A 17574-nucleotide genomic window follows, 5' to 3' on the forward strand; every position below is an offset into this window, starting at 1 on the left:
TTTTTAAAGACACAAAGTGTCCTTTTATTGAGCCAATCAATTCAGAAAGCGGCTAGTAGTAAGCCGAGAATATTTGGATAAACTTGTCAGCCCGTGAACACAAGAAAAGATCTTTTGTCCATAAAGGGAGGAGGGAAAAGAGAGAGCCATTACACTACCATAGGATCGCTGGATTTGATCCAATAAAAACGTAGCTTGGCATAGGGTGGGGGAAAAAGCCGATTGGGGTGTCTAATGAAGGACCTTTTACTTCAGATCTTAAGTGTGTTTGATTTATTTATTAGACTGTACGCCTGACATCCTATTGCATACTTGGATACTGTGTGGCAGGGGCCTTCTTAAGAATATTGTCCATTAACAAAGGCGACTTTGTATTAAATGAGTGGAGAGTTACTAGGATTGGGGAACGGACTACCTGATGGGCAAAAGAAGTAAGCCCACGATGCAAATTTGCTTTTCCTGGCCTAACAGGGCCTTCTGGATTTGTTTTCCCCGGTTTGCTTACCCTCTGACCACTTAACTTTAAGTGACAGAGGCCTCACTGGCTCGTGTCCAATATCTGAGGCTTTCAAGTTAGAGCCAAGACTGCAGAATTTCTCTACAGTGGGCCTGAAGCTCCCACCTTCCTTCACATTTGGCTGTGTTGGCTAGGGCTGATGGGAGCTGGAGTCCACCAACATCACAAGGGCTCCATATTCCCTATCTGACTGGCAGTGTTTAATCATTTCAAATAAAAGAAACTGTCTAGTTCGGAAAATTCATACGGACCTCCAGTTTTCCTATTTTTGTATACTTCTATTAGTGACTGTGGGTTCTCTTTCCCATTTCTCATTCAAATTGCAATCTTTGTTATACTCTGATACGAGGTGCCAGCCATTCTTAGACCTTAAATGTTTTAATCGCATATGTTATTTATTATTTATTTATTCAATTTATAAACTGCTGTGAAGGTTTGAGGCCTAAGGGGCAAAGGGGGAATGGTCAGGCTTAAATGTCTGGATTTGGGGGGGGAGGGGGTATCTCTGAGAAGAGTAGTTTCATTTCCCTGCTTAAGTTCCAGTTTCAATTCCCCAGTTAAGTTTCATTTCATCAGGTTTGAAGCTGTACTTTCAGTTATGGGGGAGGAGGGTATAAAAAGAGAGAGTCAGAAAGATCAGAGCAGTAAGAGCAGAGTTGGGGAGACCAGAGCCTGCAGAGGGAGCAGGAAGACACAGCTTGGAGAAGCCTAAGTTGGGATGGACGAAGGTCCCTTACCTGTCCTTGAAGCTTGCTTCGCGGTGGGGAAGAGGCGCTTCACTTCTCCCCCCGAAGTTCATGCGAGGGGGGGAGGCGCCCCGCCTCGCCCAGCCGAAATTCAGGCCGGGTAGAAGCGCCCCGTCTCCCTGGCCGCGAAAAAAAAAAACGCCCCTGTGATAGGCTATGTAACGATTAACGTAGCCTATCACGGCTAGATTTCCAAAGTCAGCCGTGATAGGCTACATGACGATTAACGTAGCCTATCACGGCTAGATTTCCAAAGTCAGCCGTGATAGGCTACGTAAATCGTCACGTAGCCTATCACGGGTGACTTTGAAAAAAAAAAAGCGCGTACGCAAATGGCGGCCCCCATAGGGAGCCACCATTTGCATTCCTTATTTGGTCCCTGTAGTCTACGTAAAGATTTACGTAGACTACGGCGAAAATAAGGGCAATGCAAATAGCGTTCCCTTATTTTCGCCATAGTCTATGTAAATCTTTAACGTAGACTACAGGGACCAAATAAGGAACGCAAATAGCGGCTCCCTATGGGGGCCGCCATTTGCGTACGCGCTTTTTTTTTTTTTCCAAAGTCACCCATGATAGGCTACATGACGATTAACATAGCCTATCACGGCTGACTTTGGAGATCTAGCTGTGATAGGCTACGTTAATCGTTACGTAGCCTATCACGGGTTTGTTTTGTTTTTTTTACTTTCCTTGTAATGGCGGCGGCGGCAGCCGGTCGAAAGACCGGCTGCCGCCCCTGCCCCTGACGAAGACCCGACGAACCGCCGCCAGGACCTGCCGCCGGGAGGGACATTCGTGAAAGGTAAGTCCCATCCCAGGGGGGGGTGGCGGGGGGGTGGCGGAGAATTTCACCACCAATTTCTGGGGCCCGAATGCTTTGGCACTCGGCCCCCCGAAGTTTCGGGGAGAAATTCTCCCCCATCCCTAGCTTAAGTACAGCTAGGGTAAAGGAACTTGCATTTTGCAACTTTTTATTTCCTCTTAATGCCTTTTGTATCACTCAGCTGTCTTGTGTAAATACCTTTAGTTGTGATCTGCTCGCTTTAATTTACCAGTAAACTGCTGTGGTTAAACTCTGTGTCTAGAGTAGCAATCACCCCATTCCTACAGCCTAAACCCCACATTATTGGAAAGGGGGAGGTAAAAGGAGGAAGGTGGGACTCTTAAGGAGGCAAGAGATCCTTAAGGATTTGCTCAGGGGTTCCAGGTCATAAGGGCAACCCTGACACCTGCCTATATAGAAAATACTCTAGGCAGCCTACAAAGTTAAAAACAATTTAACAAAAAACCCGACAATAAAAACAATACAGGCTAAAAACAGTATGTAACAATCAACCAAGAAGAATGAGAGTTCTAAAAAGGGAAGGCTGCCAGAATAACAGCATTTTGAATTCCTGCTTAAGAACCTTCACAGAGGTCAGCAGGCAGGTCATTCCACAACTGAATGGCAACAAAAGGTCCTCTTGTGTGTGGCTACCCATCTCCCATTAGGCAGCCACAGCAGGTAGCCCTCAGAGGACCTTAGGTGGCAGACTCGGACGCAGGGGAGAAGGCGCTCCCTAAGGCCCCTTGGACCTAGACTATGTAAGGCCTTAAAGGTAAGAACCAGCACTTTGTATCTTGCCCAGAAACAAATTGGCGGCCAGTGTAAATATTTTTAAACCAGTGTAATACGGTCTCCACGGGGTGTCCCAGAGACCAGCCCGGCTGCCGTATTCCGTACCGTTCAGAGTTTCCAAACTAGATATAAAGGCAGCCTCAAGAACAGCATGTTACAGAAACCAAGCCTAGATGTTCCCTATTAGAGGTGATACAAAAACGTGTGCTTTCTAGCGGTGCAGGCTCAGAACGGCAGAACCGAAGATGTGAACAATCACAACAAAAGCCACCTTGAGCGGAATCGCCACCTTATGTTTAGATGATCTCATATTTTTGAGAAAGAATGACAGGCCATCATTTCTGTTCAGTCACCTCCCGTGAATCATCATTTTATATGCTCTGTCAGATCTCCCCCCACCACAACTTAGTCATAACTTCTTTCTTAGCTATAAAGCTCCTCCGACCTTTTTATTCTTTTCTCATGAGACAGAAACAGTCTACTTGTGCATCCTGTATACTAATACAGAACTCATTCTCCATGTGCTGTTCTTGTGTAGCCAAAACTGCACCATCCAGGCGCAAAAGAGAGGTATCAGCAGGCATGGAGGGAAAAAACCTGTTGTAGGCTTCTCAAGGACAACTGGTTGGTGCAAACAGAATGCTAGACTAGATAGGCCTTTAACTGGATCCAGCACAACTTAATATTGTCTGAAGGCACATGAGGCAGCCCCCTTGCTGAAACTCAGCAGGCCCTGCTCAGCTTCCAAGATCAGACGAGATCAGGCACATCCAGCCCTTTGCTGGAATTTCCTTATCTTTCCAAGTTTGGGGAATGACGTATCTTGCCATCTACATTTGTAGGTTCCGAAATCCAAACCTCATGAAGCATTTTGGGATGCCTGAGGATGTCTTTTAGCTTCGCTGTTTAAAATCTGTTACTTTAAATTTCTGCATTGCTGCTAGGTTTTATTCTGGTTGCATTTTCATACCGTCGTTCTATGCTTTTCTATTCCCTATTGCTTTTATGCTGTCCTTTGTGGTGATACTTTTTGTGAACCACCCAGAGAGCTTCAGCTATTGGGCAGTATGGAAATGAAATAAAGAAATAAGTAAATCTGAACTTTGCAAATTCTAATATGAATTGATCTGAGCCATACCTTCCAAATTAACGCGTAAATCAGAAATTAGTTAACTGCCTAATGTTGTAGTCCCAGATTGAAAAAAAAATGCATCAAGATACTTTAAAAAATGCATTTTCAGAGAAAATAGGTGTAGAAATTAATATTTTGAGTGAAATTACATTTAGGGTGCAATCCTATTGCGATAGTCGACAGCCTACAAAGTCAGAGGCTGCTGAGTATCCAATGCAGTAACATGGTTTCTGTGGTCTCCTCCTCTCCCTGCCCCCTTTTAGGAAAAAAAAGTCTTTTAGCTTTGCTGTTTTAAATGCTGTTTGAAAGTGCTTGGATGGGAGACCACCTGGGAACCCCATGGAGCCACCTTGCATTCCACAATGGAAGAAAGGTGGGATATAAATGTAATAAATAAATAAAACATGGTGCCCTCCAAATGTCCCAGGGCATAGTCTGAAGGTACTTGAGGCAGCCACCTTGCTGAAGCTAAGCAGGCCTGGGTCTGGTCAGTGCTTGGAGGGGAGACCGCCTGGGAACTGCATGTAGCCACCTTGAGTTCCATGATGGAAGAAAGGTGGGATATAAGTGTAATGAATGAATGAATTAATTAATTAATTAATATTTTTAATGTTAAACCCAGGGTTTCAGGAAGTGCACAATTTGGGGAGGGGGGGACGAGGCCCTAAAAGGGGGGTCTTAAAAACAGATGATTATTATTTCATTATTATTTCTTTAAATAGCACCATCAATGCACCTGGCACCGAACATAGTAAGAATAAAACAACAGGTCCCTGCCACAAAGGCGCGCATTCTAATAAAATCACAAAATAAAACCAACAGGAATGGCATGGACTGCACAAAATGGGCACAACACTGCCATACTAATAACCAACATGACCCATGATAATCAAATCTAAACTAAACTTCCAGAAGTTTTGGAAAAGAGAAAGGTTTTATGATGGGCAATGAAGACCGAACATGTGCAATGACCGTGGAATGCTGACTGAACGTTGGGCAAACAAAAAAATGGAATAACAGAAGGCCGGGAATCAAATGAGGTATCTTGGAAGAGGACGCGGCTGGCAGGCTGAATGGAACCCTGAACAGGAGCAATCCAAACGATGTTCTGTTGCAGGTCCGACTTGTCTGTTTACAGTCAGTGCCAGCACAAGCTCTCCCGCTGCATCACCCCCCCTCCATTGCTGCTCCCGTATCACCCCACCCCCATTGCCACTATGTCACCCACTCCATCCCTTCGCCCATCCCCTGTCACCTGTACCATGGGAGGTCTCCTGAGACATCCCTCTGATAATGCCTGACTTGGATTAAGGACCCCTCAAACCCAGGCATTTGAGCCTGGCCAGGCTCTCTGGAGAGCTGCTTTTTCTGCCCAGTGTGGCTCTTCAGAGATCCCACCCACCCTCTGGCTCTTTCTGAGAGGCTCCTCAGAGCGAGCCAGAGAGTGGGTTGCTATCCCTCTGCAAATGCCGCAGTGGGAGAACAGCTGACAGGGCTCTCTGGAGCACCCAGGATAGTGCTGCCTTGCTTGAGTGTGGGGGGGGCTCTCTTGATATGGGTGGGAGTGCACAGTTTTGGTGCTCCTCTTGTTCCACTCCCTGAGGAAGCAGGTTCATCCTGTCTCACGGGAGGGCCAGTCCTGCTTACAGTTCCCACAGAATTCTGCAGTTCTCCAGAATTCCACCAGAGACGGATGACTCCATCCATTCCCACTCTATGTTATTTTTTCATGTGTTCACCCATCAGCCCCTTCCTGCATTGATCTGCAAATTGGTTCTGAATTCACACCAAAATTGTGTTTAAATGCCAACTTAAATACATATTCGGAGGGAGCAATCCTATGGCTGCTGGGCACTGTCTAGAGGGCCATAGGATGTTTCAGTTTCTGGGGTCCGAGGTTGGAACCAGGGCTCTGGACGCGGTTCCCAGAAACCACGCTCCCCAACCTCTCCCCCTCATAGCCAGCATGGTTCTCTCTCTGCACCAGCTACCTCTCTGTGCTCAGAAATGGAGCGTGGAGACCGGGAAAAGGGGGCAGGGAGAGGAGGAGACCACAGAAACCATGTTACTGCATTGGATACTCAGCAGCCTCTGACTTCGTAGGCTGTCGACTATTGCAATAGGATTGCACCCTAAATGTAATTTCTCTCAAAATATTAATTTCTACACCTATTTTCTCTGAAAATGCATTTTTTAAAGTATCTTGATACATTTTTTTTCAATCTGGGACTACAACATTAGGCAGATAACTAAGTTCTGATTTACGCGTTAATTTAGAAGGTATGGCTCAGATCAGTTCATATTAGAATTTGAAAAGTTCAGATTTACTTATTTCTTTATTTCATTTCCATACTGCCCAATACCTGAAGCTCTCTGGGCAGTTCACAAAAAATAACTCCACAAAGGACAGCATAAAAGCAATAGGGAATAGAAAAGCATAGAACGACGGTATGAAAATGCAACCAGAATAAAACCTAGCAGCAATGCAGAAATTTAAAGTAACAGATTTTAAACAGTGAAGCTAAAAGATATCCTCAAGCATCCCAAAATGCTTCATGAGGTTTGGATTTCAGAACCCACAAATGTAGATGGCAAGATACGTCATTCCCCAGACTTGGAAAGATAAGGAAACTCTAACAAAGGGCTGGATGCGCCTGATCTCGTCTGATCTCAGAAGCTAAGCAAGGTCAGCCCTGGTTAGTCCTTGGATGGGAGACCGCCTGGGAATCAGGCTTCCTGCATGGAGCAGGGGGTTGGACTCGATGGTCTTGTAGGCCCCTTTCCACCCTATGATTCTATGACCTTGAGCAAAGGGCTGGATGTGCCCGACCTCGTCTGATCTTGGAAGTTAAGCAGGGTCAGCCCTGGTTAGTCCTTAGATGGGAGACCGCCTGGGAATCAGGCTTCCTGCATGGAGCAGGGGGTTGGACTTGATGGTCTTGTAGGCCCCTTTCCACCCTATGATTCTTTGACCTTGAGCAAAGGACTGTATGTGCCCGATCTCGTCTGATCTCGGAAGCTAAGCAAGGTCAGCCCTGGTTAGTCCTTGGATGGGAGACCGCCTGGGAATCAGGCTTCCTGCATGGAGCAGGGGGTTGGACTCGATGGTCTTGTAGGCCCCTTTCCACCCTATGATTCTATGACCTTGAGCAAAGGGCTGGATGTGCCCGACCTCGTCTGATCTTGGAAGTTAAGCAGGGTCAGCCCTGGTTAGTCCTTAGATGGGAGACCGCCTGGGAATCAGGCTTCCTGCATGGAGCAGGGGGTTGGACTTGATGGTCTTGTAGGCCCCTTTCCACCCTATGATTCTTTGACCTTGAGCAAAGGACTGTATGTGCCCGATCTCGTCTGATCTCGGAAGCTAAGCAAGGTCAGCCCTGGTTAGTCCTTGGATGGGAGACCGCCTGGGAATCAGGCTTCCTGCATGGAGCAGGGGGTTGGACTCGATGGTCTTGTAGGCCCCTTTCCACCCTATGATTCTATGACCTTGAGCAAAGGGCTGGATGTGCCCGACCTCGTCTGATCTTGGAAGCTAAGCAGGGTCAGCCCTGGTTAGTCCTTAGATGGGAGACCGCCTGGGAATCAGGCTTCCTGCATGGAGCAGGGGGTTGGACTTGATGGTCTTGTAGGCCCCTTTCTGTGATTCTATGATTCTATGTGTATAGAATAGTAATGAGAGTGTTGGATTTGAAAAGGGAGACCTGTTTAGCCAGGTGGCAATGCTCAAAAGCTCAGGAACTCCTGCAACTGCATAAATAAAGACCTGACAAGTCCCCACCACCACCACCACCATCACTGGCCCCAGCCATGGGCCTGTCAATGCATAGAGAGCTCATATAGGATAAATGACGTGAGATTCGTTCACAACAACCCTGTGAAGTAGTTTAGGCTGAGACATCGTTACTGACCCAAGGTCACCCAGTTAACTTCACAGCTGAATGGGGGTTTGAACCTGGGTCTCTACGACCCTAGTCCACCACTCCAACCATTACACCATGTTTGCTTTTTATATAGGGCTCACACAAAGCTTTCCTTATTTGCACCGCCTAAAACAAAATATGTACGTGTAAAAAAAAAAATGTTTTAAACCCACCCACAGAAAGTAACCATCTAATTAAATTCTGTGGGTGACAACTGAACAGAGAAAAAAGAAATAAATGAAAAGGTTACGAGGACAGGGCTTCTTCCCACAATTGTGGCACTTTTTTTTTTTTTTTGCTTCTTCTCAGCATTGCTTCCTGCCTTACCCAAACTTCACTCTCCTTGATGCTAAAAGCAGCAGCTCTGGGAGGGAGCTCAATTTTCCCACCTTCCACCGGCAATTTCAAAACACAAAACTCTCTGCTTCAGATGTGTAAATTTGTGGTCAGCTCTGTGGTACTCTGAAACCCTTTGCCCTGTGAACTCCTGCAGTTTAATGGTAGCACATTGAACCCACAACGGTTTTCACATGAATGTTTTCTCATCTCTTGACTGCCTCAGCACTGTGATGTTTGCTGACATGAGGCTGTAAACCAGTCGTGAAGACAGAGTCTTTTTGGGGGCTGGCTGACTGATCCATCATGTTGTGTGAGGCCGCTCAAATCCATACCCGTTTCCAGGGCTGACCCTAGATCACATGGCACCCTAGGTGAGGGATATCTTCAGCATCCCCCCCCCCTTTATTATCTCTACTTTTTTAATACCTTACTTTTCAATTGCATTGTTAGAGCATTTTGTGACTTTGATGCATGGTATACAAATGTGATTTGACCTTGTCGTCATAGGCAATACGTTCGAAAAGGTAGGAGCTGAAGATCTATATTATTTACTCATGCAGTATGAACAGTTTGCTACAGCAGTTGAGTGGGTGGTTGAGTGACAACACCCTCCTTCCTGATGCGTCAGGAAGTTGACTGGATTCCCTTCCCCTAAATGTGGCCCCAGCTATTTCTTTCAGTGGGATTTCCATCACAGAGGTTCGATAGGGCCAAATCTCAGTGAAATACTCTATCTGAAACCAAATGAATTTGATGCGAGGTCTATCAGTTTGACTCTCTCTCTCAATCCATTGAGTGGAGGGCCTTCCCAATACATTTTGCTGCTTGAGGCAATGTAGCAAATGGTGCCTCCTCCCCAGCTCAAGGTGCAGTGGTCCGAAGACCAGCCAAGTTATTTTGACACCTGGACGGAAAATCCCACAAGCACCTCTTCCCCTCCCTAGTAGCAAAAGTGCAATAATAATACATGAAATCATATATAGTAATGGTGATCTCAATTCCCTGAGTGCCATTTCTCTGAGCGTAGCCAGAACAGCACCACCTGCATGCAAGAAGAAAGTGCCAGTGGGTGCAGGGGAACCCCAAACTTTGCAGAAGTACAAAAAAAACGGAGGACCCTCAGGGGGCGACACATCCCCCCCCAAAAAAAAGCTCAGTGGGTCTGGAATGCTGATTGTCTGTTAGGGCAGGAAATGGGCAAATGGGGGGTGGTAGAAGGAAGTGTCTGGAACCCTGAACAGGAGCACACCACACTGCAACATTTTATTTCAGCTCCCACTTGTAACTTAGAATTTGCTGCCCTTTCATGTCATCCACTCATCCCCCACTCAGCTTCCTGGGCAGCCGCCTCACTCTGACAAACATTAGGGCTGGCCCTGATTGAATGCCTAACAAGAGATTAGGTTCCTTACCAAGATTTCAAATGAATTGTTTTAAAACTAAATGCCAAGAAAGTGCCTGAGAAACGGAAGGGGTAGCCTTTCCCAACCTCAGGCCCCCAGATGTTGGACTACAACCCCCATTTTCCCCAGTCAGCAGACCAAAGGGCCAGGGATGGTGGGACTTGTGGTCTGACAATGTTTGGGGAGTCCAGGTTGGGAAGGCTGAGGTAGGAGATAAAAAGTCTCAACAAAAACAAAAAATGGGGGGAGTCTTTCAATGCTTATTGATGATGGACAGAGAGGCTCAGATGGCAAAGGAGGTGGATGGGAGAGATTACATTGTAAAGGGCCAACTAAGTAAATGCATGTAAATGCAAAATAGAGGCGGAGGTAATCTTGGGCTTAAGCGGATAAGCACCAGTGGGAAGTGAAAGAGAAAGAAGAGAAGATATATAGGAAGAAGAGAGATAACAGAGACCTGTAAAGATAAGTAGAAAAAGCTTGAAGTAAGGACCACCAATTTGGCTACCAATTTTGGATGGCTTTAAAGGGGGGTTGGGCAAATTCCTGGAGGAGGAGAAGGCTATCAATAGCTACTAGTATTGATGGCTATGTGCTACGTCCAGTACCAGAGGCAATGAGCCTGTGTACGCCAGATGCTGGAGAATGTGGGAGGGAGCTGCTGTGGTCATGGTACAGAGTACAGGCTTTGCATGCGGAAAGTCCCAAGTTCCATCCCTGGCATCTCTAGGTTAAGGATCTGGGGTAGGTGTCTTGGGAAAGATCTCTACCTCAGAAAACTGATGCCACTCAGTTGGGAGAGCATCATAGTTCCACGGTAGAGTACATGCTTTGCATAAAGAAGACGCAGTTTCAATCTCTATCTTCATTTGAAATGAATGACAGGGTAAGATCCTGGATTGCTTTTGCCACCAGCTAGGGTAGACAAGATGGAACAAGATGGAACAAGATGGTTCACCTTAGTATCCGCATATCTGACCCACTGCTTTTAGGAAGCCTCATATTGAAAGCCACCACAAAAGGTAAGGGGACAGGACCCCTCTGATCCCTCCCAAGATAATTTGAACATCATGCTATCCTAGTGGTAATTACCTACGTAATTTGCGACTGTGGGAGATTCAGGACAGACAGAAAGACATACTTCTTCACACAGCGCATAGTTAAACTCCGGAATTTGCTACCAGAAGATGTGGTGATGGCCACCAATTCGGATGGCTTTGAAAGGGAGCTGGACAAATTCCTGGAGGAAAAGGCTATCAATGGCTACTAGCCTTGATGGCTATGTGCTACCTCCAGAACCAGAGGCAGTGAGCCTATGTACACCAGTTGCTGGGGACCATAGGTGGGAGGGTGCTGTTGCACTCATGTCCTGCTTGTGGGTTTCAGTGGGCAGCTGGTTGGCCACTGTGTGAACAGAATGCTGGACTAGATGGATGCAGGGCTCTTCTTATGTTCTTATGTTCTTAAGGCCAGAGGAGAAGCCCTGAAGGATCAGACCGAGGGTCCATCTGGTCCAGCATCCTGTTTCCTGCCATGGCCGACCAGTTGCATCTGGGAAGCCCATAAGCAGGGCATGAAGGCAACACACGCACACACACTAGCCTATCCCCTCTGAACACTAAGGTTTCATTTAGCTGTCATGTCTGATAGCTGCCAAAGGAGTGATCCTCTACATATTTGTCCCGTCCCCCTTTTGAAGCCTTCAGAAACATGGTGGCTATCTCTGTCTCTTGTGGCAGTGAATTCCACAAGTGAATCCCAGCAGTTAACTTAATGGAAGGAACAGAAGCAACTGGTCCATAGAGTGGGGTGATCAAAGAACATACAGAAAAGGAGTAAGGAAGGAGGGAGCAGAGTTGAGAGCAGACACAAGTGAGGAGAGAAGATATGTAGATCCCTACCAGTACTGCATTGTATCACCTCCATTCTCACGAAGTGGATTCCAGTGCTTCACCCAGCTTCACATGCACATCGCCCTTCCCAGCTCCCCCTCCATCGTCCCCCATATCTCCCTGTGTGCTCGCATGAGTTTTTGACAATATGGTCATAACCCCAAGAGAAAAAAATTTTTGAAAACGTCTTTTAAAGGCCTGAAAGAGCAACCTATTTATTGCTCTCGGCTCATGCATGCATTAATAAGACATTGGGTTTTGTTTTGTCTTTGAAAAGAATGCTTTCTAACTTCCGTCAAAGAAAATTAACACACCAGCCAAGGTGACAAACTCAGTCTGCAAGCTAGGAGCATGTTCAGAGGGATGTAGTAACTAGGTATTTGAGCATCAGTGGCATGCAGCTGCCAATGCCGGGTACATTTCTTCTTGCACCCAACCAAAGATCCCATTAGCTGTAGTGACAACAGATGCTCCTGTCATCCTGGTTGACCCACAGCAAACTCCCAGCTCAGAGAAGCAGGAAATCTCAAACGTTCAAAACAAACTTCAAGTTCAAACAAATCCCACCCGATAACTTTTGTTTGCATTAATTCAGTGTTTCTGATACTAGTGAATTATAAAGCAGAATCTTTGGATAAGGAGACCAGATATGCGTGACCCGAAGCTGTGGTCAGAACTTTGGAATGGAATATAGCATTCCATGGTTCTGCAGTGGGCTGATCCAAATACCTCAATCAGAATGAAACAGGAACTGGAAGAAAGCAGGACTTTAAACAAAAGGTTGCAGTGCAGCATGCTCCTTTACAGTGTTTCAGTCAGTCTCTTCCTCCCTCCCTTTTTAATTTATTTTTAAAGATTTGTTAATACTTCTGCAGAAGTACAGAATGATACCATGGTCTTGTTTGTGGGTGGGTGATGGGGTATTGGATACATAAGCAACTGCACTCACAGCCTGAAGATCAGAAATAGATAAAATGATACATTTTAGGTTAGTGGAAATTTTAGGGGGAGGGGGGAATGCAGTAGTTTGAGTCTTAGAAAATTCTTTTTTCTTCACAATTCTGAAATGGGGCAAAGTTCTCTGAAGTGGGTGTAGCTGATCCTGTTGTTTTTAATTTGGTGAAGCAAGAGATCTTTTAGGTGTGATTGGGGAGGCAAAAGAGTGAAAAAGCGACCTGGGCAAATATGCTTAGGCATACATTAAATGAATATGTGTGAGTTACTTCCTTATCAAAAACCTGGCGCCCTCCAAATGCTGTTGGACTACAACTCCCATTGAGGCTGACAACTGGACATGCTGGCTGAGGATGATGGGAGCTGTGGTCAACCACATCTGGCGGGTGCCAGGTTGAGGCCGGTTGATCAAAATGTACATCTACATTTCGCTTAACTCGTTTTACAAGCCATAGATTTAGAAGCAGTTCTGTGACAGGAGTGATTTTCATTTCGTACACGCCTGCAACACCAAAATCTAACGCCACACCACTGGCGGTTCTGTTTTCTTATTTTAAAGAAATGCACGCATGCAAACACACGCATACAGAGGAGGTGTGAAATCGACCTCTCTCTTTTTTTTCCCTACCTTCTCACACACTGGCTTTCATATTTGGGGAACACTTGTCTGCAAAATCGGGGAGATGGTTTCTCAGTGCTGCAGATCCAAATCTTTATTGCATGTTGCATGAATAGATTTATCCACAGTTGGCTTAATTGCACATCATATCCTCCATCCATAACCCTTGACAGCACAGGAGTGGCCTCGAAGGTTAACACCCGCAACTTGAATTGAGCCCAGAACAAATGAGCAACTTAGAAGAGTTCCTTCAGTCCTGATATACTAAGTTCCCTGTACATAACCCTAACCAGTAGCCTTATGCTGTTGTTCCTGCTGCAGCTTCCAAACTCTATTTACAGTTGTATATTCGACAGCATGTTACAGTACCCAAACTGGGAAAGTACCAAAGTACTTGAGAACCTTCGCTTGCCTCTGCAAAAAAATGTTTGGTGTGAAAATCTTTGCTACCTGCCTGTAGATACTCTCACATAGCTTGTTGCCTTTCCTGTGTGAAGAAAGCAGAAACTGCATCTCTCTTGTTTTGAGAAAAGAAATAATAAAAAGCATGACTTTTTCCAAAGGTCACTTCATTTCCCACACCCCACATTTGTGTCTTTATGTATTTGTGACAATGTCTGCAATTAGAGTTGCTGCTCATCGCAGTTGGACTTCAGTCCTTAGGCTCAAGCCAAGATACTTCTCTTTGAGTAGAATCTTGGCTTGAGTATGATTAGGCGTGGTGTCTCTCAATCAAACCAAGGTTCCTGCTCGAGGTTGTTTGTGTGTTTGTTTAAAAAAGAGGAATCTGGATACGCCCTTGCCTAGAAGCCATCCCCTTGACCTCAGATCCCTTCTCCCGTAATCCCAAACAGGTGTCGCCTGACTGCAGTCAGAAACTCGTCCAAGGCATTCTGTGTATGCTCAGAAACATATTGTTCTTAGGAGCGGCTTGCGTAAGCAGACTAGCTGCTGTTTTTTCTGCACGCACTCTCTGCCATGTGCTGAGTTGCACTGTAGGGCGATGCAACCCACACAGCAGCCATTGGTGTGATTGTGGGGGGATTCCCCCCACCTCTGTGGACATCACAGTCATAGAGCTCACTGCTAGGCACAGTGGGTTGTATCTGTGTGCAGCCCTGGGCTGTATGAAGTGCCAAAGGCCAGGGGCAAACGGATGCAGCGACACCAAAGATGTGGCTAAATTTTCCATGCTGTTGTGAACTGACCAACAGATCTCAGGCTATAGATGACTCATATGCCTGAGGATGCTTTCCCTGCGTGTGTGTGTGTGTGTGTGTGTGTGTGTGTCCGTGTCCCTGTCTCCGTGTGCATGTGTGTGTGTCTCTCTCTCTTTCTCTGTGTTCATTTCTTGTTGGCCTTCAACAGTTGCTGTCTTCTACCTTGATTACTCTTGTGTGGTTTTAGCAAACACTCTTGCCTTCTCTTTCAGATTGGCGATGACCTGGGCACAGATAAATTCTGTGTTGACACCAACCAGCCGGGAAACTGGAACTGGCTGAAGTATATCCGTGTTGCCTGCTCTAGCGAAGACCAAAACATAGCAGTGTGTCCCATTAATGACCAGGTATGGGCTGGCGTCACCGAATCCCACCCTCCCCCATGCCCCTCTATTTCTCTGCCAATGTGTTGAATCTTTTGGCTCATCCTGATGCTATATGTGTCACTTTCCAAAAAAAAATGAAAAGGGGAAGGGTTCAGTTAGAGAGCAAGAACGGAGTCAGCATTCCACAGACGATTGGGCTAGATGCGCCCGATCTCGGCTGATCTCGGGAGCTAAGCAGGGTCAGCTGTGGTTGGTGCTTGGATGGGAGACCACCTGGGAATCAGGCTTCCTGCATGGAGCAGGGGGGGTGGACTCAATGGCCTTGTAGGCCCCTTCCCACCCTATGATTCTATGATGTCGAGCAAAGGGCTGGATAAGCCTGATCTCGAAAGCTAAGCAGGGTCAGCCCTGGTTAGTCCTTAGATGGGAGACCGCCTGGGAATCAGGCTTCCTGCATGCAGCAGGGGGTTGGACTCAATGGCCTTGTAGGCCCCTTCCCACCCTATGATTCTATGATGTCGAGCAAAGGGCTGGGTAAGCCTGATCTCATCTGATCTCAGAAGCTAAGCAGGGTCAGCCCTGGTTGGTCCTTGGATGGGAGACCACCTTGGAATTAGTCTTCCTGCATGTGGCAGGGGGTTGAACTCAATGGCCTTGTAGGCCCCTTCCCACCCTATGATTCTATGATGTCGAGCAAAGGGCTGGGTAAGCCTGATCTCATCTGATCTCAGGAGCTAAGCAGGGTCAGCCCTGGTTGGTCCTTGGATGGGAGACCGCCTGGGAATCAGGCTTCCTGCATGCAGCAGGGGGTTGGACTCGATGGCCTTGTAGGCCCCTTCCCACCCTATGATGCTATGACGTCGAGCAAAGGGCTGGATGCGCCCAATCTCGTCTGGTCTCGGAAGCTAAGCAGGGTCAGCCCTGGGTGGTACTTGGATGGGAGACTGCCTGGGAATCAGGCTTCCTGCATGGAGCAGGGGGTTGGACTCCATGGTCTTGTAGGCCCCTGCCCACCCTATGATTCTATGATCATTTGGGTTGGGTTGAGTTGTTAAAAAATACCCAGTGCTTAATCTGCAAAATGGGAGATGCTGCAAGTTAGCTATGCCCAATCAGCCAGTGGTGATGGGGAAACACTTTGCAGAAGCTCAGAAGTGCAGAGCTGGGTGGCAGCATGCAACCCCAATCCCTGCCTGACTTCCTTACGTCACCAGTTCAAAATGTGCTGTGGGCACAAGGCTGAGCTGTATGTGAAGGGCTCGGGGTATGTGGAGTGCTTAGTGCAGCGTAAAGTGCTAAATGTTACCATTAATGGCATATTAAGGAGGAACCATCGGTTGGGGGAAGAGCGTGCATTTTCCACGCAGAAGGTTCCAGGTTCGGGCTCCAGTTGAAAGGATCTTAGGTAGCACGGCTGTGAAAGACCCTGCCAGTTGGAATATGAAAGTTTGGGCTAGACACTCTGATGCACTATAACAGAACTAGCACTGTGCCGAAAATTTCTCCCACGTTTTTTCTACCATTCTCATTCAATTTGATAGAAGAGAAATGGCTTTCGAAAAGACATTCAATACTGAAGAAATTTCAGAGAAATTCTCAAGACTTGGGTTTGCGTTTCTTGGGCTTACCTTACTTAGGAGGCGGCCGAGGAATGCGCACGTGTCCTTTTTTTTCATTGCACAATCATCTCTTTGGCAGCCTGTAGCCTCCTCAGCTTCCTACACTTCAGTTGAATCCCAGTGGAAGGCACCATGAGGTAATCCCTCCCATAGGGCTTTTTCAGATCAGGATGTGCAGGCAGCCTGGGAGGCTTGCTGGGATTAAGCAAGCTCAAAAACACCACCAAAAGAAACTCAAGGTAAATTATAGACTGTCCTGAGAATGAGGCAGAACAATGGAGGACCCTTTCATGGGGAAGGACACTTTTTGGAAATTGGAGGACAGGTTTTGGCAGAGCACTAACTCCATCTCATCCCTGGAGCTGGACACAACACTGCCTTCCCCCAACACCTGCATTGTGTCAACGCAGTTGATGCTGTTGCAGCAGGGAAACCCTGACCAAAAACAAAAGCAGCTGTGCTACACGCCCTGCCAACGGGGAGCCCGACGTGGGAGAAACTGTTGACCTTTTCTCCTCCCCCAGGAGAAATTCGGTGAAATTGTCTCCCAAATTTCTCTGCCCACAAATACGGTGGAGAATTTTGAGAGACCACCTGCACACAGCTCTTAACAGAACTTCAGGCCTGTGGGCCGAATCTGGCCCAACTGGGGCCCCAATCCAGCCCTCAGGTGTTCCCCAAATAGCCACATTCTCATCCCCTGGCTCTACCCCCTTTCCCCCAACCCACCGATTGTTGGGTGGTTTCTCCACTATTGCACACATTCTAAAAGGTTTCAAGATCTCTCCTTAGTTACTGGGAGTGGAGCTTTAAGCTAAAACATGATGCCATTTTTGGTATTTTGGGCACTATCACTTTTACCTTTGCCCATCTATTGCCTTCAGCCTCACCCACCCCCGGAAGGCAGCCTCTGAGAGTTTCTCCGAAACTGAATTCAGCTGAAAGAAGTTCAACAAAAGGATGGTGTGGGTGCCCGATTCCATCCGGGCATCCGGTGGAACCCCCCTGCCTGCACCCCCAAGCCCCACTTGCCAAGCCCCTGCCCCTGCTTGCCCCCTGCCCACACTCGGTGAGCAGCCCACACTCACTCCGGTGGCCTCAGTGAGCTAGGCAGTTGCCATTTTTTGAAAATTAAAATGACGATCACAAAGATGTGCATATTGGTGTATGCAAAAATGTGCACTTTGCAGATGCACATATATGCATATGCGAAGATGCACATATTTGTAAATGTGCATATTTGTGTATGCAAAAGTGCCCATTTTG

General features: G+C 46.9%; 1 protein-coding gene across 1 annotated transcript in view; it reads left to right on the forward strand.

Moving 5' to 3' along the window:
* PRDM16 (PR/SET domain 16) overlaps window positions 1–17574 on the forward strand; it is a 748686-nt gene that overhangs the window by 637202 nt on the left and 93910 nt on the right. The window contains exon 4 of the mRNA XM_084822017.1: window positions 14576–14710. Coding sequence (XP_084678143.1) covers window positions 14576–14710 — 135 coding nt within the window. The remainder of the gene's footprint in view (window positions 1–14575; window positions 14711–17574) is intronic.

This window comes from Heloderma suspectum, chromosome 15 (assembly GCF_057233095.1).
Source record: "Heloderma suspectum isolate Gila_16-S chromosome 15, 16-S_ref, whole genome shotgun sequence".
NCBI lineage: Eukaryota > Metazoa > Chordata > Lepidosauria > Squamata > Helodermatidae > Heloderma > Heloderma suspectum.